This window comes from Poecilia formosa, unplaced genomic scaffold (assembly GCF_000485575.1).
Source record: "Poecilia formosa unplaced genomic scaffold, Poecilia_formosa-5.1.2 Scaffold103, whole genome shotgun sequence".
Lineage (NCBI taxonomy): Eukaryota > Metazoa > Chordata > Actinopteri > Cyprinodontiformes > Poeciliidae > Poecilia > Poecilia formosa.
Window position 1 is genome coordinate 1651554 of NW_006800042.1, and position 25090 is coordinate 1676643.

Here is a 25090-nt window from a genome sequence, read left to right on the forward strand (position 1 = left end):
GCGTACGGCTGAGTGTCAGTTTTGCATGTGCATGTGTAGGATGAGGTGTCGTCTCCCTCGTATGCGTCACACATGCAGACACGCTTGCGGAGCGGGGTGGATGTTGCGTAAGGACTGAAGGCGAGCTGTAGGAGTTCAGTGGGAATTATATCAGGGTTTTCTCCGTCTTTCACACCTCACAGAGTGGGTGTTGTGGCTCAGCAGAGGGATGCTGCAGTGTGAGAGGATATACAGTGTGTGTATGTGTGTGCTTGTGTTAGAGAAAAGATGGAGTGAAACTGAGAATATAGCCGCCTCCATCTGTCCGGGAGTCTCTCTTTTTTTATATACAAGTCAGCATACGAGTCTCTGAAAAGTTCAAGTTTTGCAAATTCTGGCAAGATCAGATATTTACTGAGTTGCATTTTTAATGAGTGAATTTCAAGTTCTGCATCTTTTACAGTGACTTTGGGAGACACTGGAGCTTTCCTTTCAATGAGTTAAATGTCTTTTTGCTTTGAGGGTCAAAATCTTCAATCTTCTAAAAGCGGTGTTTTAAAGAAATTAACAAAGCTACATAATTTTTTATATAAATGGAAAATGAAAATCATTGGGAATCTGAAATATAAAAAGGAAGCTGGCAGTTTGCCCTGTAAAAAAAGGCATAATATTTCCTAAATGTTTCGGGTTGTTTGTTTCCTGTTTCCTTGACTTAAAGTTTTTTTTTGTCTCTACTCAGCAGAAAACAGGAGCAGACACAGACATGTGTTTCTTTAAACATTGATGTATTTAATTAATGAATGGGATGGAGTCATTGTTTCAGTAAAAGTCACTGCATCTTTCAGTCCTATTTACTGAAATCAAAATGACAGCAAAAATTATGGCCCATAAAAGACCAATGCTATGTGTTGTGCCAAATATTTATCATTTTAAGATTTTGTCAGTGAAAATTCCTACATTGCAGATTAGAAACAGTATCTACTCTGAACCGTAGACACCCGTACTAAACAACTTCATTCCATTCTTGAATTGCACTTGAAGGCCACACAAAATCATTGTGAGGGCCACAAATGGCCCATGTACCATACTTTGGACACCTTTTCCTTATTCAGCAATATGTTTCTCTGAAATATTATCATAAATAATTATAATAATTTACCTGTTGTGTGTTTTTCCTCTTACTGTGATAACAACAGAGACAAAAGGAAAGTTTTGCTGAAGTTTATTCCTTCTTGGACATCGTTTATTTGTAATAAATAGTTATTCCTCACCAAGTTTGATTTCTACTAAGTAAAAGAACTCAAAACAGATGCCATTTCTTTTCTAAAATTGTATGTTTTATGTAAGCGTATTTGAAGTTTAAGCTGCTTTGGAATATTCTTTAATGCATCTTTCTGTGGTTTGTCTTATTTAACTTTTGGTTGTTTCTTCCTTTGAGCCTAGATTTTTTTAAATTACAACATTAAACTGATTTGACTGTTCAAGTGTGAATTATCATACTCTACTTCCTACTTAGACATAATGCAACTATTCACAGATAACAACTTCATTATCAGCTGTTATTTAAATAATGCTACACATTATGTTCCTCTAATCCCAGCTCGCTTTATTACTATAATACAATAAGCGTTAACATGCAGTTAAACTCTGCTAAACTGTATTGGTGCATTCAACTAAGAATATTGTATTACTTGCCTGACTTTGTCTCAGTAAATGTATTCAGTGTCTCGTTTATCACACAATCTGTACGTCTGCAAACAATCTGGGATTATAATCAACCCATGAGATTCACAGCCAAAGAATCTGAAAAGTGACCAAAAAAAGAGACATTTGACTCATTTACTGGTGATAGCTACAATGATTTCTCTGATCTGACCCAGATTTAGTTGATTTTTTTTTTAAAGAACTCCTCAAACAGCTTGCTCCATATAATTGGAATAACGCTGTGATTGCTTATTGGTACTAATAAGCAATCACATTAAAAAGCACTCTGAAGCCATTTAGCACTTTGGAGAGAGCACAGCATGTAAATGTAAATAAATGTCAAAGGATGAAACAGAAGCAGCAGAGAGGTAAATTGTTCTGGTGTTTATCCTTACCTTGATGGAAAGAAAGTCTGGAGGTGAATAGTCTGTTTTTTTCAAAAGAGTGAAAGACATTTTTCAGCACAATAAGCAGCTGGTAAAAGAGAAGTTTTTTTTTTTTTTACTTTACGGGAGATAACCTAGTCTACTGGTCAGTGCTCATACAGGTAATGCTGGTTTAACCCTTGTGCGTGCGAGGACTGTAGCAAATGATACAAGTTTTATGGGTGTGGGGTCGGTTGGACCCCATTTGTAAACACAAGGGTTAAGAATGAAGAAAAAAGTCTCACCAAATTATGTTTTACACCTCTGTAGAAAAGCTCGCCCACTTTCAAACATATTCATGTTCATATCCCGCTCCACCTCATTTTGCGTATTCGTACCACGTACCACGAAGTTCAAGCTTTTCATTGCCTGCGATGCTTACGGCTGGCGTCCACAAGCAGCTAACATCGCCTAATTGAAAACACGCTCTGTACATGTCTGTGTTCTTCAGCCCGGCCATGACAAAACACTGGGAGGCTGAGCTGGAGGCACTAAAGGGGAACAACGCCAAGCTGACGGCGGCTCTGCTGGAATCCACGGCCAACGTCAAACAGTGGAAACAGCAACTGGCTGCCTACCAAGAGGAGGCAGAGAGACTACACAAACGGGTGAGCAAAGGGAGCGCGGGAGAGCGTGTTTGTTTTCATGTGTGATTAAATCATTCTGATCAAATAGGAGCACTCGTTTAGGAGGGACACTGTGAAGTCGAGATGAAAGCAAGAAACAGACGAGAGGGTGGGCGGGGGGAGTAAAGAAAAAGGCATGCTGGGAGACAGATTGAGATCAGGAGTTTGGTGACTAACTCAAAATACCCATCTTATCCCTGCAGGTGACAGAGCTTGAGTGCCAGAGTAACCAAACCCCGGTGATCAAATCCCAAAAGACGGAACTCAACCAAACCATAGAGGAGCTGGAGAACGTGCTGCGGGACAAAGAAGAGGTGTGTTTCTGCAAGAGTAAAGAAGGCAGAAGTAGAAGCAAAGTTAACGTCACACATACATGTTTGTGCCCCTTCAGGAAATGGAGAAGTTAAAAGAAGAACTGGAAAACATGAATGACCTCATGGAGCAGAAAGACACTCTGAGTCAGAAGCTTGAGGTAAACCTCTCTTCCCTTTGTCACATGCAGCACCTGGCAAAACTGTTCACACTTGTTGAACTTTTTCACATTTCGTCCGATAAGAACGGCAACGATAATATATTTTCCTGGGATTTTGTGCGATAAACCAACACAAATTAGTGGATACCTGTAAAGAACGATTCTTCAGTTCTACCAATCTGTCTGTACTACTTTGAGTTGGTCTGTCACATAAAACCTCAGACTACTGGTTGTAACATCAGACACAATTGGATGTGGAAAATTTCAAGAGATGTAAATCATTTCATAAAGCACTGTGTCTTTAAAAGCAAACAGCTTCCACGTTACACACACTCATGCTTGCGTGGCTCTCTGTGTGGGGACTTTCCATTGACTTCCATTCATTTCTACAGCCTAAAATTTACCCTTATCCTAACCCCATTACTATCCATTACATACCTAACCCTAACCAAAACTCAATTCACACCTCTTAGTCCTAAATCTGACCCCTGTCCCAAAAACAGCGTTTCCCCTTGTAGGGACTAGGCTTCGGTCCCCACAAGGTGCAGTGGGTCCCCACAACGTAGTATGAATCAGTAAAAAGGTCCCCACAAGGTATTACAAACAAATGCACACACACACACACACACACACCGATAACTCGGTTTCGTCTTCTGCAGGAGACGGAGCTGCGCAGTCGGGTGCTGGAGGAGCAGCTTGCGGGAGCTGAGCAACGACTGGAGGAGAATCAGGAAGAGCAGGAGAATTTCAGGAAGAGCCTGCGGACGCTGCTGGAGCTGCTAGATGGCAAGATCTTTGAGCTGACGGAGCTCAGAGACACCTTGGCTCGTCTCATAGAGGAAGCCAGCTAGAGACAGAGGGTGCCAACCTTCACAGACAGAGCCATATGATGATTTATTTACAGCCCAACACACAGACCAATCCCACCCTCCATAACTCCTCGTGTACCCTCACCCACATACATCTGAGACAATGCACTGCCCACTCTTACAGTTTAAACACAAGGGGCAGCTGATCCCTGATTTTTACCTTGAAGGCATCAGGTTCCTACCTTCTGCAAGCACTCCTGTAGTTGAAGACGATGCAGGGACTACCTCAGCTTGCCTTCTGATTGGCTGTCGTACACTCGGTCAAACCGGTCAAGCTCAGTCCTAGAGATGCCACACATAAAAAAAACAAACTGTGCCTCGGCGCCATCTGCTGTCTGAATGGGAGAGCTGCGCCGTAGTGCGGAGCATTTACTCAAACACACACATTGCACATTACTCCTCTTTAAAGCGGCCCTCCAGGGAAAAATGTTGAAAGTCATGTGGAAATAATTGCTGTTAAGACTTAAAAGAACTGCGCCAAAGCTGCCAAATCCCCACCCCCCCAAAATGTTGTCCTCTAACTAGCAGATGCTTTGATCCAAAGTGACTTACTGTACAGGGAAGTTTTGAACAGAAGAACCCATGTTTGAGCCCGGGCTGCCGAGGAATGTAACCGGGTAACTGCTTTCGCATCGCTGAACCTCCCCAGCCTGGATTTACGAGGCTGCTGGGAAATGGAGTCTGACAAATATACATATATTTTTTTTTTTCTTTTAGCAGAAATGAAGGATTTCTGTATGCCCCATGCCCCCTACCTCCATGTTACAAAAACCTATATGGCAGATAAGCAATGAATCTTCCAGATGGCCTTTTTTCATGCAACACAAAAATTTGAGTGCTATAGCTGAAATGAGAAATCTCGTATCCAGACAGCTTCCACTATCACAGTAGACATGACCTGTCTTCCTGCCAAACTCAGTGTGGCGTGTGTGTCCTGAGGTTTGATATGATCGTGTGCACTCGCATAGGTGCGTCTAAATAAATTGCATCAACAAAAAGTGATTTTAAACTAGTAAATCAATTTAAAAACTGGAATTCATTGTTATTTAGCTTGATTACACAGAGAATTATGTTTTTTGAAGTGTTTATTTATGCTACTTTGATGATTATGGCCTATAGCAAATGGGAATCTTAAAATTATGTTAGAATTATAATATTACATAAGACCAATGAAAAAGAATTTAAATACATAAACATGGGCCTACTGAAAATTTTGTCCATGTGCTACGTCTTATATGCATTCACTAATTGGTTGAGGGTTTCTTCTTTTTATTTGCAAAAATTATTGCATTAGAACGACGCGACATGGATGTAATCGGCCTGTAGATCTGCTGAGGTGTTAAGAAAGCTGAGGTTGCTTTAATGATGGCCTTCATTTTGCCTCACTTGTTTAAGTCTGGGATTGATAGATTCTCAGGTGGGTTTTGCTGACCAATTAAGCTCTCTGCAAAAGATCTGCAAAACATACTGAACCGCAACTGCAAAAGCAAAGCCAGAGAGAGTTGTACAGCAACCTTAAAGCTTCACTCGGAAGAAATATTTTGTAGGATACCATGTTTCAAGAGTTCTGCGTTCACTCCCCCAAACGTGCATATTGACTAAGTATTTAGACAGTTGGATAAATTCTTGAATAGGCTTTTTTTCCACAATTCAGAGCTCATTCCTGTTTCTCATGCTGCGTTACTTTTGTACTCAAAAGTTTAACTTTCTGAGGTCCATGTGTAAAATGCAACATCCCATGAAGTCGAATTTTTAACTAGTAAATTTGGAAGTTGCTGAGTGCATGATCGTGGGATCGTCTCCACGGCAACCTCAAGATCAGAAACTAATATGGCTGCTGCTGCACATCAAAAACAGAGCAACAGTTTTAATTGTAAAGCATTTACTTCCACTCCTGATAGTTTGTGTCTCATTAAACCGTAGTAATGCTTAGTAATGTAGATGCTCATTTAGTGCTTGAACATATTTAACAACACATTATTTTCATCTTGCTAACTGTAGTTATCAACTAACGGCAAACACAAACTTGTGGCACCGAGCTCCAGCTCATGAGGCAAATATACAATGTATTATGCTTCTTTTCCTACCAAACATTTTCCTTCCACTCAACTTTTCATTAGAATTCTTGGGTACAGCCCTCTGAACAGCCAGCTTCTTCAGCAAACTGGCTTTCTCTCCTTGAGGAGGGTTCTGCTGAGACTTCTACATTAAAAAACTTTTTTCTTTTATTGTCTTGTTGTATAACAATCCAAATTTCTGCAAAACAAAAAAAGTAATAATTTTGTATTGTTGCAAACTGTGAGCCATAATCATCAAAATTAGAAATAAATGCTTGAAACGTTTTGACCTTTTGATGAAACAAACAACTCTTCTCAGTGGTATGCTACTTTGTTGAGATGAATCTGTACCTGGGCACGTTGTGCTGTTAGAGAGGCCTGCACACACACACCCTCACACCCACACAAACACACACACACTGAGCAATATTAGACAGGCTCTATACAACACCAACTCTATCAGGTACTCTACTCAGTGGGCCCGACCTGAAGGGTCAAACATGATTAAGCTGATACACGCCCTCTCCAACAGAAAGTGTACTACTGACCGCATTACTGTGTGGCAGCCCTGCGTGGTCCGAGTAGTGTAAACCGAAGGGCTTACAGAGCGTCATCCTCATGTCTGTAAATCTCCACCCTCAGTGAAACTGGCCACTGATTGTCACGCCTCACTGGTGACTCTTCAACCGTTCTCAGTTTATATTCTTTTCTTTCTTTTTTTTTTTTTAAAGTAAAGATATAACACTGGTGATATAAATATAAAACTGTACAACACAACTTTCTTACTCTTGCTGGCATTGTAAATGAATGGATGGACAAATCAAAATGCAGTAACACCCTGCGGTGACTTATTGTTGTGTATTAACCCACGGCTGAAAGCTTTTTCTCTGTGTACTGGAAGATTTATAACACCATGTAATAACACCGTGTTACAAGTTTTATACTCTTACTGTATAAAAGCAGCTCTGAAGCCCCGTGAAATCTTCAATTCTCTCCCTCCAAAGTCAGCAATTTTTATTTTTTTTATTTTACAGAGCTGTATCTCGACAAGGTGCTGCAGGTCTTATATCTATCTGAGCGCCCTGTTTGCACTGTTATGACACCGTTGTAACTCCATTATATGCCGACAGACTTGCATTTAGCATTAGCACAGTATAATTATGTAGTTTAAAGACCTTCTGTAGTTAGTTACACAGGTTAATACACTGGAATAAGACTCATGTAAAAGGGGGAATGTTACTTATTTTCTGTCTGATGTATGTGTCGAGTGGAGTGACAGAGATGAAATACTTTAATATTAATGCTATTGTTAATGAATGCCTTTGTACAGTAGTGGATAAAATGCTTTTCATTCTCCTGTTTTTGTAACTTATGGTATTTCAGTGTAGGTATTAACATTGTATTTAGAGGTATGAGAAGACTGGCAATATTTTTGACTATTTAAAGTAATTTTGAACTCATGACATTAAAGAGGTACCTCAGGCTTAAGAGATTTCTCAGATTGGTGATATTTGGTCGTTTGCAGGTAAAGAGGTTTTGTTAAACGTTATGGTTGAAAACAGGTCAAGAGGCCCACCCGGTTAATTAAAGCTGTGACGATGTGGTCGATGCAGTTCGCTGCTCAGGGCAGCATTTTGTCCGGGGGCAGCATGAGCCCAGGATGAGGGGTTTGGGTTATCGCTCCGTTTCACCCCAAACAAGCTGAGGGTTTACACTGATGCCTGCCTGTCATGTTGTATTTAGCATCTGGTTCCCATTCGGAGCTAAATTAAAGGAGTTTCACATTTAGAGTTACTTGAACCGATCAAACCTGAACAGCGCATGAGTGACAACTTTTTTTCATGGCAGATGCAACATGTATCTCTGTACAGCTAGCTTTGCTAGCATCACGTCCACAGATCTTACCTTTCTTTAAGCTTTCCTTCCAAGTGACGCTAAAAGTTGGACTAAATCCCCACCGTCTGAGAAAGCGAAGCGCTGCTTATTTTACATGTCGCCATATCTTATGATTTTTCAGCGCTATTATATTACTGACGATTAGACAGACATCTTCTCCCGCTCAGAGGAAACCACTGCGCATGTCTGGAGCTCCGCGTGCGAGTTTTTTATGGGATAACTGCGATTAATTTAAACAGAATGACTCCAAGTACCAGTAATATTTTGAGATGTGTTTTTCTTGTCATTAGGTTGACATTAGGTATTTTGAAAACTAGTAACAAAAACTATCCAGCCTGTTTATGCAAATATTTTATATTTTTCTTTATTTCAGTGGCCAAAAATAAAATGGTGTTTAAAAACAAAATAAAACAGCAACAAAAAAAATATATATATATTAGATATTTATCAAAAAATTTTTGGTTGTGTTTTTATTAAAAGAGCAGGTAACATTTGCATTTCTAATCAAGTGTAATTTTGCTGGAGTGAGGAAAAAAAATGTCTCTGTGGATTGTAAGGGTTTGCAGACCCTGATCTAAACCACACCATCATTGCTCTGGCTGCTTGTTACGTGTTGCTGCCCTACAGTCTCAGAGGCTTTGTAGCTTCCCTGACCGTGATCAAGAAAAGCATCTCCACAGCATGATGCTACCACCACCATGTGTGGGTAGTGTGTCATGTGCAATGTTAGTTTTTTTCCCAGGCCTACACAGAAGAACCAGATTTATACTAAATTACATGAAGGTGGATTGTGATTAGCTGAGGCTTTTATATGCAAATAATGTTGACAGCCAGGTTGACTTTTCCTTCCACTTCACAGTTCTGCACTGCTTTGGGTTTGTCAATCAGACAGAGTACATTAAAATGTTCTTCAGTTGAAGAATGCATTCATTGAATTGTTCCAAAATATGAACAATTTAAGGGAGCCTGAATATTTATGCAAGGCTCAGTAAACGATTCAACACCGTCTTTGCTGCTTTACAAGGATTTATTCCAATGCAAGGGTGAGGATGTAAAATAAGAATAAAAAAGAAAGACTTGAAAACATGAAAATTACATGACAAAAAAAGGCAAAAAGGTACATTTGGAACAATTTGTGAACACTTCATAAGGTGTAATAGCAACCGAGAGATTTACCAAGTCATTTTTAAGACAATCAATCTAATTATCAACCGTACAATTTTTTTTCCATCCCTTTTTTTTCTTCCATATTGTTATATTGCACATCTTCTCAAAGGAACAACAAGGGATCACACGCAGCCTGGCTGGATAACAGGTGCTAACAGAAGATATTCGTAAGAAAAGCAATCACAAAAACAATTTGGCTGGAAACAATTTAAGCAAAAAAAAAAAAAAAAACAGTCTGCTGATAAAGAAGCTGTTTTAAGGTTAGTTACGGGTGAAGGTAAGTGACAGGAACATTAGTTGAGGCAAGTTACGGACGCCGACGCCTTCCGGGGCAACTTTCTCCACGGTTAAAGCAACGTAAATATTAAGACTCACATGGGAAAAATATATGCTTCCATTATTACGTCTGGTAAGATTCAACTGAAGCTAAGGATAAAGACTCAGGACAGGGATTAGAGCTTTGTCTCATGCTACATGATAAGGGTGGAAGAACATAGTATTCACAGCTAAAACAGAGATGTAGCCGTTCTTCAAGTTTGCTTAGCCAGGAAAGTAACAGGAACAGATGGTGCCTCATGTAACGTATGACTGATTGGCTCCACAGGTGAGAGACTGATGGAAAAGCAAAGTATCTTAGTGAAGGACCCTCCAGAGACGGGGCTGTTCACCACACCATTAAGTTCACTTCAACTTAACGGTGAAGTGAACAGCCAATACTGTCCAGAGTGACATCACTCTAGACAGTATTGTCGTCTCAAAAGATTTCGAGCCTTGACAATTAAGCTGGACTACATAAAAATAACTGTGATAAATAAAAAGTGGACTCAACACACCTGCAATGTACCCAGAAAAGTCCTGAATAACTTGGGCTACTTTTTTTTTATTTACTATTATCTGAATTTATTAACAAATGCATTTTAAAAGAGAAAGGGTAATACGTTGCATCAGAGCTGTTCAACACAGTGCAAAATGGAGTTATTCCAGTGTTTGAGCTTACATGTGTGAATCCACGTCCTTCTGCTTCGAGTCACGTTTGTGAGTCGTATTGTGCTGCTCGGCGTCTGAGTAATGATTTCACACATATCAGGGTCTGATTCCAAAAGCTGCTTGGTGTTTTTAAACTAACAATGCAACATATGCCTCAGCGTTTATTGAAACCAGAAAACTTTTATCGTACGCAAAAGGGTTGAAACCATCTCTGAGAAACAAGTTGCTGCTGGAATATCTTTACACACACAGTGGCTGTGAAATAGATGTCTGTGTGTGTGCGTGTGTGTGTATGTTTTCACGTCTAAGAGTAATAACCCCCCTGTCTCTGCGCTACTGCCTACAAAGTGAGAGGAAAGAGGAGATGTGATGAAGGAGCAGAGAGTAAATGAATAAGAGAGCAGGAGGAAGAGCATAAATCATGAGCCCACGGTGAGGCAATCTGGCCTCCCACTGAACATTCGTCACTGGAAGACGAGTAACTGGTTCAGCTTCTACAATCCCACACACACGCACGCACACACACACACGCACGTTTGTTTTGCTATCTTTGTGGGGACTTTCCATTGACTTCCATTCATTTCTACTAATTTCTACAGCCTAAACCTTACCTTTACCCTTTTCCTAACCCTAACCATCACATACCTAACCCTAACCCTAACCAAAACTCAATTCATACCTTAGCCCTAACTCTGACCCCTGACCCAAAAACAGGGTTTCCCCTCGTGGGGACCAGGCTCAGGTCCCCACGAGGAGCGATTGGTCCCCACAACGTAGTATATGTCAGGAAAATCGTCCCCACAAGGTATTACAAACAAACGCACACACACACACACACACACACACACACACACACACACACACACACACACACACACACACAGTTTGGGAATCACCAGCAGAAATGTTCACTTCTCAACACAGAGAACACGTCCACTAATCAGGACCCTCGTCATCTTCAGTCGTTTCCTTCTCAAAGTTAACAGCCTCAGATCTGAGACTGAGAACAGTAAAACTCACCGGTGAGGAGTCCAGAGTGGAATACTAGAGGAAAATCTGACGTTGCCAACAAAATCATTTTAATTACGAAAGCAGCAGCAGCAGTCGTCGAACAGCCTGACAATCCCACAGCAGAGAACCAGGCTCAGCCGAAGCGGTTTGCTGATGCTGACTAAAGACTGCTGGGCTGTTTTCTTTACCCCGGATGCTGAGTTTGTGCTGTTGGGACTGAAGCCGGATCGTTTTTAACCAAACACGCGACCCACTCCGCTAGGTTAGAAGGAGCCTCACTGTTTTTCTTGTTCGACCTGAACAAACTTCCCTGAGTCTCTTCTGCAGAATAAAGTAAGAAATGGCGAGATGGTGAATGCATGATTTACGCTGCATAACAATGTTAACGTCAGTGGGTTGTGTTGATGACTTCCACTCACATAGGGCAGCAGTTCACAGAATCTTTAGCTTTTAACCCAGAAAGTAACAGCGGAAGAGATCATTGACACAGACTGTTTGTTACGCCTCAGTCAGTAAAAACGTTACACCAGAGAGCTTTTTAACTTGAGATAAACTTTGTTCCTGAGTATTTAGCAGGGGATATAACATGGAAAATATAATAGAAAGGAAACATTTTATGTACTGACTATAGATTTGGTTTATCCAAACTTAACTGATTGTCAATCAAGTGTCCTTTGACGTCATGGGGTTGGATTTTTATTGTTGACAGGCACCAGTGGTTGTGAAAGAACCGCCAAAGTCCTTTTTATTCAGACTTAAATTGTTTAATAATCTAGTTTACTGTTTATTCTTTTCAATCCGCTCTTTGGTAGCAACATTCACAGCCCTGTTAATCCTAACCCAGTATGTCGCGACTAACCCACAACCCAGGACCGGTTCAGCAAAATAAGATGAGCCGATTTTCACCCAGCAGTTTTTAGAGTGTCCAAAAACAAAAAAAAAGAAAGTGATGTTTGATGGAGTAATGGTTTCCAATCTGGACAGTAAATCCAGTAATCCCAGTCTGAGTCTTTGTCTAATCATGTATTCATTTTTTAAATCTCCTGTAAAGCCCCCAGATTACCCTGCGCACTCCTAACATATTTTTTTCCTGCACTCGCTGCCTCTCGTTCACGAAGCTCCCTGCATGAACACAGCAATAAACCCCCCCTCAGTTCTGTGAACGTCCCGTACGCGGCGTGTCAGTCAGATCAGTGGGTTGGTGTCAAGTGTTAAAAGTGCAGACCTCTGACAGTACAAGTGATAGAAACATGAAAAAAAAAAACAAACCTGGCAACCGTTCAGTGTGATTCGACAGGTAAAAACCATAAAAACAAGACCATCCCCGTCATGATGGCGAATGTTGTGTTAAAATCCAAAGTAAAGCTGATCGTAGGCCTCTGGAGCATTTGGTGACGGCGGCTGTGACCCTGGCGTTGGCTTAATCGCCAGGTGATGAGTGAACGTGTGTGTTTACAGTACGACGCTGAACTCTACAGTGCAGAACAGTCTGAGTGTGGTCTTGTGTGCAGTTTTCTGTGGCCGTCTTATCTGAACCCTAGTTTTCCCAGTCGGGGGCCGTCAGTCCGTCGTCGTCCGAGTCAGACTCTGGCGACGCCTCCTTGATGCGGCGCAGCGCCTCGTGGATGCTCCTGGTCAGCGGATCGGTGGATGCGGGGAGCTCTCCCTGGTCCTTTCTGTCCTTCGAGGGGACGCGTCTGAGTTTGACCCCCTTGCGTATCTGAGCCAGGATGCTGTTGGGGTCGTCGTCGCCCTTGACAGGAGGCAGAGAGCGCTGGTCGACCTTCTTCAGGTGGAAGCTTCCCCTCTTTAGTGATGCGAGCACTTCGTCCATAGGTGAGCTCACTGAGGGCAGAAAAGACGCAACATGGCTGATTAGTGAACTTGGAGACGCACTTGGTGAGCAGATTCAGAAAACGTTAAGCTTGACTCGCACTGACCGGAGAGCAGATGGCGGGAAACTCAAACGTATTTTCTTTTCCCAATCATTGAACATATGTAAGAGCTACCAACTCTTCCATAACAATACTCTTTGGAGTTGACTTGTTTTGCTAAGTTCAGACATGCCTGCAGCTGATTCAGGCAGAAAGAGAGCAAGTGAGCGCAACAACCAGGAACAAGCAAAATGTATCCGTTTTATCCTTTCCAGAGTTTTCAGCCTCGGACTGGAATGAAACACGCTGGATTCGGAAATGTTGTTTGGAAATCTCAAAAGATCTGACATCCTGTACGGAAAATACAGAAAGTGTCCTGTTTTATTTGGCACAAATCGCTAAAACGAGACGCTAAAAAAACGTATCTCCTCCTATTAATGATCACTCACAGCTGGAAAGCAAGAGAAAACATTTTTTAGATATTCGTGCATTACAGACATAAATATGATTGGTAGTTAGAGAGCTTTCAGACTCCAACTTAACCATTACCTCTTCTGCTGTGGGAGTCAAACTCTGGAGTCTTCCTCAGTTTCTTGCGCGCGCTCACCAGCTGGCTGCTGTCAAAAAAGCGAGGGATGAACGGACCGAGTGGCGACAGCATGAGCTCCTCCTCCACGCTCCTCCCTTCAGCGATTTGGCGATATTGACCCACGCTGCCGGACGGAGAGGACTCCTCCTTCGCTGGTGGTGGAGGCGGCGGGGGCGGCGGTGGAGGAGGGGAGACGGGGGACGCCAGCAGAGAGGAGAGGGAGCAGGGGGAGCAGGACGAATCTGCGGGGCTGGTGACGGGCAGAGGAGGGACGGGCGCCGTGAGAGTCGCAACGGGCTGAGTGGTGAGGGTGGCGCTGGGCTCCGTCTGCACGCCGGTGCTCAGGCACAGCGGCTGGTCCTGAGTCTGGACGCTGACCGAGTCCACGCATTCGTCCCTCCCGCTGACGCTGCCGAGCTCGGCGGCTGCTCTGCCTCGCTCCCTCCGTCTGCCGTGGGACGCTCGAAGACGAGTGGACTTCAGAATCACCTGGCCCGGGTACCGCTGGGCAGAGCCGCAAACAGGTAGAGCTCGGTAAGAAAAGCGCTGATGAAAAGCAGCCTGTAGATGAAGGTGTGAGTACCTGTTTGAAGGAGCGCAGCCTGTCCAGAGTCCGTTGCCTCTCCTGACTTACTCTGCTGTTCTTCAGCTCTTCATCTTCCTCCTCCTCGTTTCCAAGCTGGGATATTTTGAGGATTAGAAAATGTATGGGCTACTGATAATGTAGACAATGTGACAATTTAAAAAAATGTATTTCATAAATTGTTCAAATCTTTTTACAATTGCAAACAAGAATATTACATAGATCTGTTTTTCTGTGTATTCTTTAGCCCCTGCCCGAAAACCTGACTGAGATGTGTCCCTTAAACATCAACCAGCTTTAACAGGAGGAAATCAAACTGGATATCAGGGCTTCATGACTCGAAAAACACATAGTCGTCTTGGTTAACAGTGAAATCAGGATTAATTAACACTAGAGTTTAGAAACATGTTGCACTTCACAAGAAAATATGAGTTTACTCGCCAAAGAAAATGTGGACAATAATTTAAACAAAAGAAACTGCTTCTTGTTGTTGATTTTTGTGATTCTTTGGGACCTAAATAAAATTTTAGATGTGTATTAGCTTATTTAAACAGACTCAAATTACAAACATGTGTGGCTAATTAGCGACTGACCAAATAGTTTGCTCCAAAAGTGCTCAATAACTCTAAGAGAGTTGTACCTGTAAGACAGGGTGGGAGAATGTGTCCTTCAGGACGGTGTGGCGTCTCTGCTGTTTCTGGGTGTGGTTGGATACACAGATTTCCTGCAGAAAGACGGCAATGAACTGGTCCAAATTAAAACATCTACACAAATAAGGTAAAGACTGACTGAGTCGTTCTTCATTTTCTGCAATTTAAAACATAAAGTGATACTGGTTTGAGTAAGATCTGCATAGTGGAAGCCGATGTAAGCTAACAGATGTGGAGTTCAAGGTTCACTTCATGAATTAAAAAGAAGAGAGTTTCAGGAATACACACCCTTTTGTTGCGCAGGTAGGAGCGCTTGGTGGTGATGCGCCCCCTTCTGGCTTCAAGCTGTCGAGCGCTGACCTGCAGTCTGCGCAGCTCTTCTTTCTCTCCAGTATCGTCCTGCGTTATATCGTCTGCGCTTTCAAAGGTGTCATAATAAACCACCTCATCCTGGCGCTCTGGAAGCACACACACACACACACACACACACACACACACACACACAGCACAAGCATAGTCATATCTGGACAGAAATGAAATGTGTTTTACAAAATATTTCGTCCATTTTGTTTTACTATATCTGTAGACAAATTTGATGTAAGCAACACAAAAGTTTCAGGTGAAAGACCAACACAGGAAGGAAATTTGAGTTTGTAACATAAGATGTGACAACATTTAAGGGTATAAAACATTTCTCATGGTCAAATACGACTAGTCTGATTTTAATATTTATAAGCATTAACGGTGATCATTTTCAAGCCCATTCAGGCATCGGCTATGCCTGAATGTGTTAATTTATTCATGAACAAAATCTCCATTCAGTTCTATACTTCCCACTTTTTTAAGTTTAGAACTAAATAAAACCAAACTTATTTTAGAGTTTTAAAATAATTCTGTGTTTAATAATGTGGGTTAAAAAAAAGGGAAAATAATCTAGTTCAACAATCATTAAAACTCGAATACTGAACTGTTATTTTTGCATACCGCTTAAACTTTTATTATTATTATTATTACCACCATCATTATTATTATTCACTGCCGATTGACATGCCGTCCACCTGGGCTAATCTGCAAGTATCATATCAAAGAATTTTTACTTTTTATGTAAATTGAATATTTCAGTGTGGCTCATTTTAGTCATTTTGTGGTGAAATACAAACTGTTAAGGAAAAAAAAAAACAACAAGTTTTATATTTGACTCATTAGAAACGTTTTTCTGACTTTCTGTCAGCACATTAGCTGGTAATTAAATCTTGTTTCACAAGTAAAACAACAAAAAATCAAATCTAGTAATCATACCTGCCATCTGTCTGCGGATGCTGTCGAGTTGTGCAGTGAGCAGCAGCTCCTCACACTGCAGTATCTCAGCCTGAATGTCATACAGCTGGAGCTGGAGCTCGTAGTACCGTGTCTCCATGTGGTCCAGGAGGGCCATCGCATCCTCTCCGCTACACAGGCTCTGCATCTAGAGGAGACGGGTGAACATTTTAAAAGTCAACGCGTCTAGATGAACACGTTTCGTCTCACGCGGAGCTGACCGCAGCACACCTCCTCTCGAAGTGTGTGCTTCCTCTGCTCCAGGCAGATCTCCCGGGCCCTCTGAAGCTGCAGGGTTTCCTTGGCCACAGAGTAGCGCAGCCTCTCCATGCGCTCCACCGCCGCCGTCCAAGAGGACTTCCCAAATTTTCGCTGATCCACCTTCATTCTCTCATAAACTCCTGCGCAGAAAAAGGAAACAGAGATAGGGCAGAAACTTTTAAAGAGTTTAACATGATGCTCATGTGAATGAAGCCAGAGAGCAGACGAGTCAGCTTTTATTACTGGAGTAAATAATGTCTTAAGAGTGTTTCATGCTTGACAAAAGAGAGACATCTATTGGCCACATTTGGTAATTATTGTCTTCTTGTAGGTCGAAGCCTGTATCTTAAAGAATATTGAAAATACAGAGATAATACAGAACATATGTGAATGTGAAATTACAGACTGGATCAACAAGTGTCCTCCTGATTCTTCTCACTGCATGTCTGTCTGAAACGCCTCGTATTACCTTTCTGGGCTCTGGCAGTGATCTCAAAGTATTTTACAGTGAACTCCTGGATGTTGAGGACTGCCTCTTGAGCTTTCTTCTGCCAGTCAGTGTCCTCCTTCTTCAGTGCCTCAATCCGCCTGGGACCCAAGTAGTCATTGTCCATGGAAATCTAATGAAAGAGGTTTAACATATTTATCCCCCTCAGTGAAAGATTGAAAAATGTATTCAGTGAAAAAAAAAAATCAAACATTAAGCTGCCATGCTAAGATATTTTTCGAAAATAACTTTTTGACTGTGTAGATAAAAGATAAAGCGCTACAGAACTCATATTAAAAATATTACCTGAAATTTTTATTGTAACCAAAAGAAGTAAAGTAATATATCAACAGCACAATTATAAGACAGTCAAATTTGCCTTCGGAGAACAAAACTGAGTGAAAAAACATGGTTCAATGATAACGATATTAATGAGTCCAATAGCTTAAAACTGACATTCAAGTTATGCAGCTTTGTAGGTGAAAAAAAAAAAAAAACTAATGAAATTAAAAAGAAAAATCTACTTTAAAAGAAGTTTATTTAACACCAGACGGAGATTAGCTCAACAGAGTCACATTCATCCCAGTTTGGACATTTGAGTAAAAAAAAAAAAAAATTCAACTTGAAACAAAGCCATTAGGTTTTCCTGTTTTCTTAAACAAAAAGTTTCCACCACCTCTTGATTTTATTCAAAATCCACTTGGACTGCGATGAATTGGTTTTATAAAATAACTTTATTATTTCACTTTTAATCTCTTAAGAGGCTGGAAAGATAAAAAAAAATTAAAATCTGTGGATATTGTTGCTATTAATCCTTAAGAGTTTCTGCAGAGTTTTGATGTTGCTAGTCTCTTCAGTTCAACCACAACATTTAGAGCAAAATTCAAAATTTGATTCAAAATTTTTGCTTCTGCTAAAGCCTAATAAGTTGCTAATAGGCTTTGCTCAGCCTAACGCCTCCAATATTAACACATCTCTGAATAGTAACACTTAGAAACAAATGCACATTTATTTAACAGAAGGATATTACCACATCTATCACAAGTATTAATGTCAGGGTCACATATTAAATCTGTCTCACTTCCTAGAGCTGTGTCCCATCAGGTCTACTGGCATCTGAGCAATCTGCAGGAATGTCTTGAGATATTGCACACCTGTGTACATTACTAAAAAACAAATTACAAAAAGCAATACAAAGAATTAGCAGCTTCAAAATGAGAAGCTGGTATTGATGTATTACTTATATTTCCTGTGCTAAGCTACATGGCTCTGAGGTGCAATCAGCTGCAGACTACAATCCAAATTCATGGTTTGAATGAAAAAAAAACAACAACACTTGGCTTAAACTTTACATTTAAATGGGGAAGAGCAGAAAAAAACGAATTTATTTTAAAATTGTGTTGAAAATTTACAAAAGAAAGATGTTGACTCATCCTCATGTTGGTGGAATTTGGGGTGTTTCATTACATTAACAAAGGGGTGAATTGCTACTGAGTCAACTTCAGTAGACACCAGGAAGGCTGAGTGCAGTACAGCAAGTTGCCCTGGTTTATCCCCTTTCAGTTCTCAAGATGCTGGATTTGGCAGTTTTATGAAAAATCTCACAAGCTAAGGATCTTTTTTAAAGGAACACAAAAAGAGGCTAATGTTTACCATTTGTAATGCAAATTATGCTAACAAGTGAAGCATCAACTTAGAAAACTAAAATATATATTACATTTTACTAATAAGTCATATTTCAAACACTCTGGATGAGCTCCACGTTTTGGTTGTTGGAACGCCTCCCTGCCATCGCCCAAATCTTTATCTCCCTTGACAGATTGTCTATCCGATTCAAGCCAAGGGTATGAATAACTTTGGGCTTAACTTTAGCCTGACGCCTGTACAGTAATTGAAATGTAAGAGGAAATGCTCCAAAAAGGTGTTTCAGTAAAAGCCTAAACATGCTCACACACTCACTGTGGGATATAAATACACCCTGAAGTACGACCCTCACTCAAAGCTCCCCTCCCCCAGGAGGGGTTCCATGGTGTAATGGTTAGCACTCTGGACTCTGAATCCAGCGATCCGAGTTCAAATCTCGGTGGGACCTTCATATTTTGTGACCTTTGTAAAGATCTGTTCACTGCAGTGAAAAAACAGAGTGTAACATCATCAAGGAGGTAGAAAGGACGAGCGTCGGTCAGTGAAAACAGCTCACTAGTAAAGAAGTGTTTCCTATAGACAAATACACAGCTGAATTTTATCTTTGGCCAGCTACATGAATGCTAATCAAAAGTCTGTTGTGAGAATCTGTTCTTGTTCATCTTGGATGAAGCAATCCTTCATATGAGTTAAATATGTTAAAATTCTCAAATTTGACTAGAAAAAAAAAAGCTACACTATATCGCTCTAAGGTGCTGGAAATAAACAAGACCTTAACTGGAAGCTTAACGTTGCTCTTCATCTTTTCATTTCCAACACATTTTTACTGAGGTCAGCATAAAGCTGGACCTGCAGTAAGCCCATAGGATCACACAACACATGACTTATTTATGTTTCTCTGCGACTATAAGAAACTGGAGAGCCACTTCAGCATGTCACCGAAGCCACATCCTGTCACTCTTCCTAATACAGTGCAAAAATGGACTAACCTCAAAGCAATGTTGCAGAATGGATGGATGATTTATTGAAGGTATTGTAGTGGAAATTGAGTGTTATGTCTACAATCATGTGATGTGGGAGTAAAAGATATGAATCGAAGAAGAATACGACCACAAACATCTACGCATATTATTGAGATTTTGCATGAACGGGCAACACAAGACAGTGTGTAGTTCTGACCTGGAAAGAAAATGATGCATGGTTTTCAGTTTTTGACAAATAACCTGTGCATTCAGAGCCCTTAATGTGTCACTCCTAAATAAAACTCTTAAGCTCTCAGCGTTTAATCAGTTTACAGGGTTCACATGAGCGTATTTACTTCTTCGTACAAGTTCAGTTGTACAGTGAAACCCAGCAGAGATTTGTTAGAGATCCTTAGGGAACAAACAGCAACAAACTGGCCACAGATCAAGTTTAAGACGCCGTTAGATTATAAAACATGTCCAGGTTTGAACATCTCACAGAGCACAGTTTAGTCCATCGTCTGTAAAAGGAAAGTATGTCAACTCTAAGCGTGCTGCTAACGCTTATCTAAACCGACAGGACAAGCAAGAAGGACAATTCAGGCAGCAAGCAGGGGAGAGTGGCAAGAAGAATCCCTTTGTTTGAAAGAAAGTCACAGAGGTTACACAGCAAATACATGCAATAAACTGCTCTGGTCAGATAACACTGGACAACAATCAAAACTAACATTGCGCTTCAGCCTGGGTAACGTCACCTCCACAGCGACTCAAGGTAGTGGTAGTATGATGCTGTGGGAAAGCTTTTAACATGTACGCAATACAGCGCCTCAACACATTCTGCACCACACTAGCTTTGTTTTTAGCATTTCTTCTCATCGCCACTTTGAGATTAAATTAGGCTGCAACAATCCAAAGCAGAAAAGTTGCAAAAGTACATAAATAAATAAACAAACAAACAGGATCCCAGTTGTTAAAGTTCACCTTTATCTGCTGTCTGCGCAGCATTGCTAGTTCCCTCATGTCCCTGAAGGGCTGCAGCAGGTACTGGTACAGCTGTGTGGAAGCGTCCAGCAGGCCTCCGTAGGCCTGGTCTTCTTCTTCATATAACTCCAGCAGCTCCACCATGCTGTCCATGGATTTGTGCTTGTCAAGCAGCTGCATCAAAAACAGTGTTTTACTCATTAGTAACTGTGTGCGTTACTTGTGCAGTACCAGACATACAATGGGCAATTCAAAGTGCTTTACATGAAAACTCAAACAGAGATTTAGAATAAACCAAACATCTATTGCTCAGTTGAAGAGAGGAACCTTAAAACCGTTGATTAAATCACTCAATTTCATTAAATTGAAAAGCTGAGACATGACAGGAATGATTAAGCACTCTTTGACCTTCAGGGGTAAACAGTAATGCTTCTGTGATGCAAACAGCCTCCCATTGTTTAGTTCAGCTCCAGGGTGAATGGGTCTCTGGGTGGCTCTGCATGTTTCATATCTGACCAGCAACTTTGACATGCATTCAGATACAAGACCATTCAAGTCCTGAGAGAACAAATATAATATCTTAAATTCTGTCCTTTACAAAGAAAAGGTCAGTGCAGTGATTCGACGACTGGTGGAACGTGATCCATTTTCTCGGTCTGAGAAAATGGATCAAAGTCGTGATACTAAATCCTTGATTCTGCAAATGTTAGGTAGTTGTTGGCTAAATTTACTTCTGGATTTTATTTATGTTGCAGTTGTTAAAGTTTATGTCTGTCACATGTTAACAGCTGGGTGTATTTGCTTGATTTAAGTGCCTTTTGACTGAATGGCATGGAGGGCAAACATAAATACAACGTAGTGTAGTTGCAGTTCTATTCAGTTTAAGTCTGTTTGTCCATATTGTGGCTATGCAGCAAAATTCAGTTCAAAATGTCAGTTGGTCAAGGTTTGTAGCACTTTTTTTCCAAATCCTATGATCAACTGTGTGCAGAAAGAATGACTATATAACATATTCAAAGGACAGTCGGCTCTAATTGACATGCATTTAACTTCACTGTGAAGCTTCTCTGTAGCTGTAAATAATAGAAGTCTTTTAATACAGAGTAAAAGGCTCAATAAGCAAAGTCATATCTGGAGCTGCTGGGAAAAAAAAAAAAGATCAATGCACGTACACACACATTTGTAAGGCTGAACAGGCCTGCTGGTTACCAGCAACACTAAAACATCCATTAACTTGGCCCTCAAATGGAGTGAGGAGATCAATAATCCAGAGTGTGTGTGTGTGTGTGTGTGAAACACGGCTATACGGCAACCAGCTATACTGTGTGGATGAGCTGCAGGGGACTGACGACCTGATCACAACCTGTCAGTCAATAACTGACTAAATCTGCTGCTTTATCTGTTTTTTTTTGTTTGTTTGTTATTTTTTTATTATTATTTTTCTACGTCACTGTGTCTAAGTTGACTGGGTGAAACGACGTGGATCGCATCTTAATGCCTGTTTTTCGATGCCAAAAGTAGAGCAGAAAGAAAATGCCCTTGATGAGCACATTAGCATACTTTCATAAATATGCACTTTTCTTTAGCAACAGCTGCACGACACAAGGAGAAGAACTGCAATGCTGTAAAATAAATAACGGAAACATTAATATCACTCTCACCTTATCTCTCTTAGGACACGCTGTTCTGGCTCCACCACTCAAGAATGCATTAACCTCCATTGATTAGAGAGACAAAATGAAAGCCAGTGTGCACAAATATAATGTCTGTTTATATTAAGAGCAGCTAATCAATCAGCAGCTGCTGCTGGGATGTAACTTGAGCAGGTCAGGAGTTTATATTTTGTCTGCAGCACAGTTAGAATCAGAGTCAGGAACATGACATCTTTATTTAATGCAAGGTTTTAGTCGTGTTAAAGATCCATGTTAAGCAATGTAAGACTTTTTTTTCTATTTTATCATTTCTGATCATCTTTATAACTTATTCACAGATATTACCACACAACTCATAAAAGCTCATAGACGCAGAAAGAAACCATGATAGCAATAATACAGCTGCATCTCAATGATCTAAAATATAAACTAAGTTATTTCAATAATTTAAAAAAAAGTTGACCTAATCTCTATTTAAAACAGAGACAAAGTCTATTTTCAGACTTTATATCTGTTATTTTTGATAATTACAGTTTTGCAGAAAATGTAATTATATCAGAACAAAACATTTTTATTATTATATTATTTTTTTTTTTTTTTTACAAAAATGTAGTGATCGCAGCAGTCCAGCAGACATTGAGGGTAAGTGACAATTACTGAACATGCTGATTATTAAGGAGTGCTGTTACCGACAGTATTATTAACAAGATGAGTGGAATGAAAAACGGACTAAAAAGATACTCAACCAATAGAGAGAAGTCCAGCCCTGAGACATTTGCTAAGTAAAAACCCACTCTGGATAGAATCAGATCGGACTGCGGCTACAGAGGCTAAATACACAAGTTAAAATCAACACAGCTGATTGACAAGTTAAGACTTCCTACACAAAATGAGACTTCCTACACAAAATGTACTGAATCTTGTTTAATTATTATTTACAAGACCAAGTACACTTTTTATAACTCTTTCTTTTTTGTGTGTGTGTGTGAGACGATAATCACATTTGGACTTAACCGCACAAAATGAACACCACGTATAATTTCATAATAACCCATAACAACCCTGACAGAGAGCCACTGTGTCCAGTGTGGTCCCAGTGCTTTTGGGAACCTCTACGTCACCTGGTAATATGATAATAGCAGAACCACCTTTAGGTTCATGTGCACGTTTCAGACTTGTTCCAACACGTATTGCAGAGATTCTTTATCTAAAGTCGTTCAGGTTTTACGAGACAGATGCTTGGACCCGTTTTCATATTGAGCGAGCTACAGGTGAGCGGGTTATTCAGGGGGCCACAAGGGCGTGCAACTGTCATAGGTGGGACTGGGTCAGCGACAATACTTAAGTTATTGAAGTAAAGTCATAGAGACATCCAGGGTCTTACAGCAGAGCGTGGTGCTTTCCAGAGATTATTAATGTCACTCACTTCACCTGCCAGTGGTCTTTATGTTGTGGATGATTGCTGACCATGTTAACCATCATCCAGATCAGGACACTGCAATCACTGTAAATGCTACTATTAAACGAAATAGCAGCATCACACGCTCCATCACCGACGACGACTCTACTTTATTTCAAAAAGCTAGTTCTGAACAGTGAAATTGACTAATTGTGCCTCTCTGTTCATGTGTGTGTGTGTGTGTGTGTGTGTGGTTCACGGGTTTGTGTGTGTGGATGCTATTGACTCTGTCAGCTGTGTAAGCAGCCGGCAGCAGCCACGCTGAGAGCGCAATATCTCAAAGCCGACATGCTTACAGGTGCAGCCCAGTTTTACTAAATCTCCCCTTACTGACTGTCCAGCTGAGTCGCACAATCCATTACTCTGTGAATCTGGCACTTTTTGTTAGGTTTATTCTAAATCTCACATACTTTACTGTATTTAGTTCAAACTTACACTGTTGTAATTAGAATCTTTCTTGTTGGGCTTTAATCAGTTTGGTTCTCTCTAATTTTGGAGTCCAGAGACTGGGCATACCTGAGCAGAGCTTGGAGACAATACTGCTGGGATGACACGAGCTACATTTGGTGGTATTCTGAAGGAGGTCTAGTATCAGTGAAAGGCAAGCTAGAAAAAAAGTAGCTATTTATGATGAGTGGGTAATAAGCTCAAACAGCCAAAAGGACTCACTGTTCAAGTACACTGCCCTTCATTGGAAGGTACTCAAAAAGCAGTGTATTGGAAACACTTTTGAGAATCCTTGTCTGAACTGAAATGCCAGAAAGAGGACGAGGGAAGAGTTATGGGTTTACAACAAGAAATACAAACTGGTAACATTATGCTTTTTTCATTGCATTTTGTACGTTCCAAACAGTGTATACCAACTTGTTCACTAAATAAAGACAGAACAGCAATGTGTGTGCATCAAATTTCAGACAAAACTTGTGAAAAGAGCAAATAAACTTTTTTTTTTTTTTTTACCAAAGCACTCACTAAATTAAACTTGCCTTGTTTGATTTTGAGATCGAGGTAGGTAAGAAACCAACTTTCACACTCAGATTTCCACCTAACTAACCTTTCAGTTCAACTTTCCAGCTTGAATTAATAAGATGTCAACTTCTGAGTCCAAATACAATGTAGCAAGTAATGTGGTGTCAATAGCTATTTTTTTTTAAATGAGTTCAGTATTAACAATATAATGTCGATACTTCTTAGTATTAGAAGTAGCTTTCTAGATCATATGTACATAAACTAACTTTAATGTGTGTTTTATTTTTATCAATCGTTTATTTCATTGGAGACTGCTAAAAAGGGTGCTATGACTGGATCTTCCATAATGATAAAAAATATATAATCTTATACTTAACTGATATGATTGCCTTGCCACTTTATTGGGTAAACCCGCAGAACTGGGTATGACCACCATGACGTCACCGTGACGCCATCTCACTTTTAAAAG

The 25090-nt window shown here is 40.5% G+C and overlaps 2 protein-coding genes and 1 non-coding gene across 4 annotated transcripts in view; 2 read left to right on the forward strand and 1 right to left on the reverse strand.

The window, feature by feature from the left end:
* The window catches only part of homer1b (homer scaffold protein 1b), a 29861-nt gene extending 22241 nt beyond the window's left edge, over positions 1-7620 (forward strand). For both annotated transcript variants that reach the window (XM_007559288.2, XM_007559286.2), the window contains 4 exons: positions 2560-2716; positions 2938-3048; positions 3126-3206; positions 3866-7620. In XM_007559288.2, coding sequence (XP_007559350.1) covers positions 2560-2716; positions 2938-3048; positions 3126-3206; positions 3866-4057 — 541 coding nt within the window. In that variant the 3' untranslated portion in view covers positions 4058-7620. The remainder of the gene's footprint in view (positions 1-2559; positions 2717-2937; positions 3049-3125; positions 3207-3865) is intronic.
* A 3860-nt stretch (positions 7621-11480) lies between these two features.
* Positions 11481-25090, reverse strand: part of LOC103142958 (junction-mediating and -regulatory protein-like) — a 15187-nt gene continuing 1577 nt past the window's right edge. Inside the window, exons 2-10 of the mRNA XM_007559290.2 lie at positions 20542-20715; positions 16937-17087; positions 16438-16607; positions 16189-16354; positions 15178-15347; positions 14880-14963; positions 14240-14335; positions 13617-14160; positions 11481-13038 (exon numbers count right to left, since the gene is read on the reverse strand). Coding sequence (XP_007559352.1) covers positions 12731-13038; positions 13617-14160; positions 14240-14335; positions 14880-14963; positions 15178-15347; positions 16189-16354; positions 16438-16607; positions 16937-17087; positions 20542-20715 — 1863 coding nt within the window. The 3' untranslated portion in view covers positions 11481-12730. The remainder of the gene's footprint in view (positions 13039-13616; positions 14161-14239; positions 14336-14879; positions 14964-15177; positions 15348-16188; positions 16355-16437; positions 16608-16936; positions 17088-20541; positions 20716-25090) is intronic.
* Positions 18975-19046, forward strand: trnaq-cug (transfer RNA glutamine (anticodon CUG)). Its single transcript has one exon. It is a non-coding gene; the product is annotated as a tRNA-Gln (tRNA).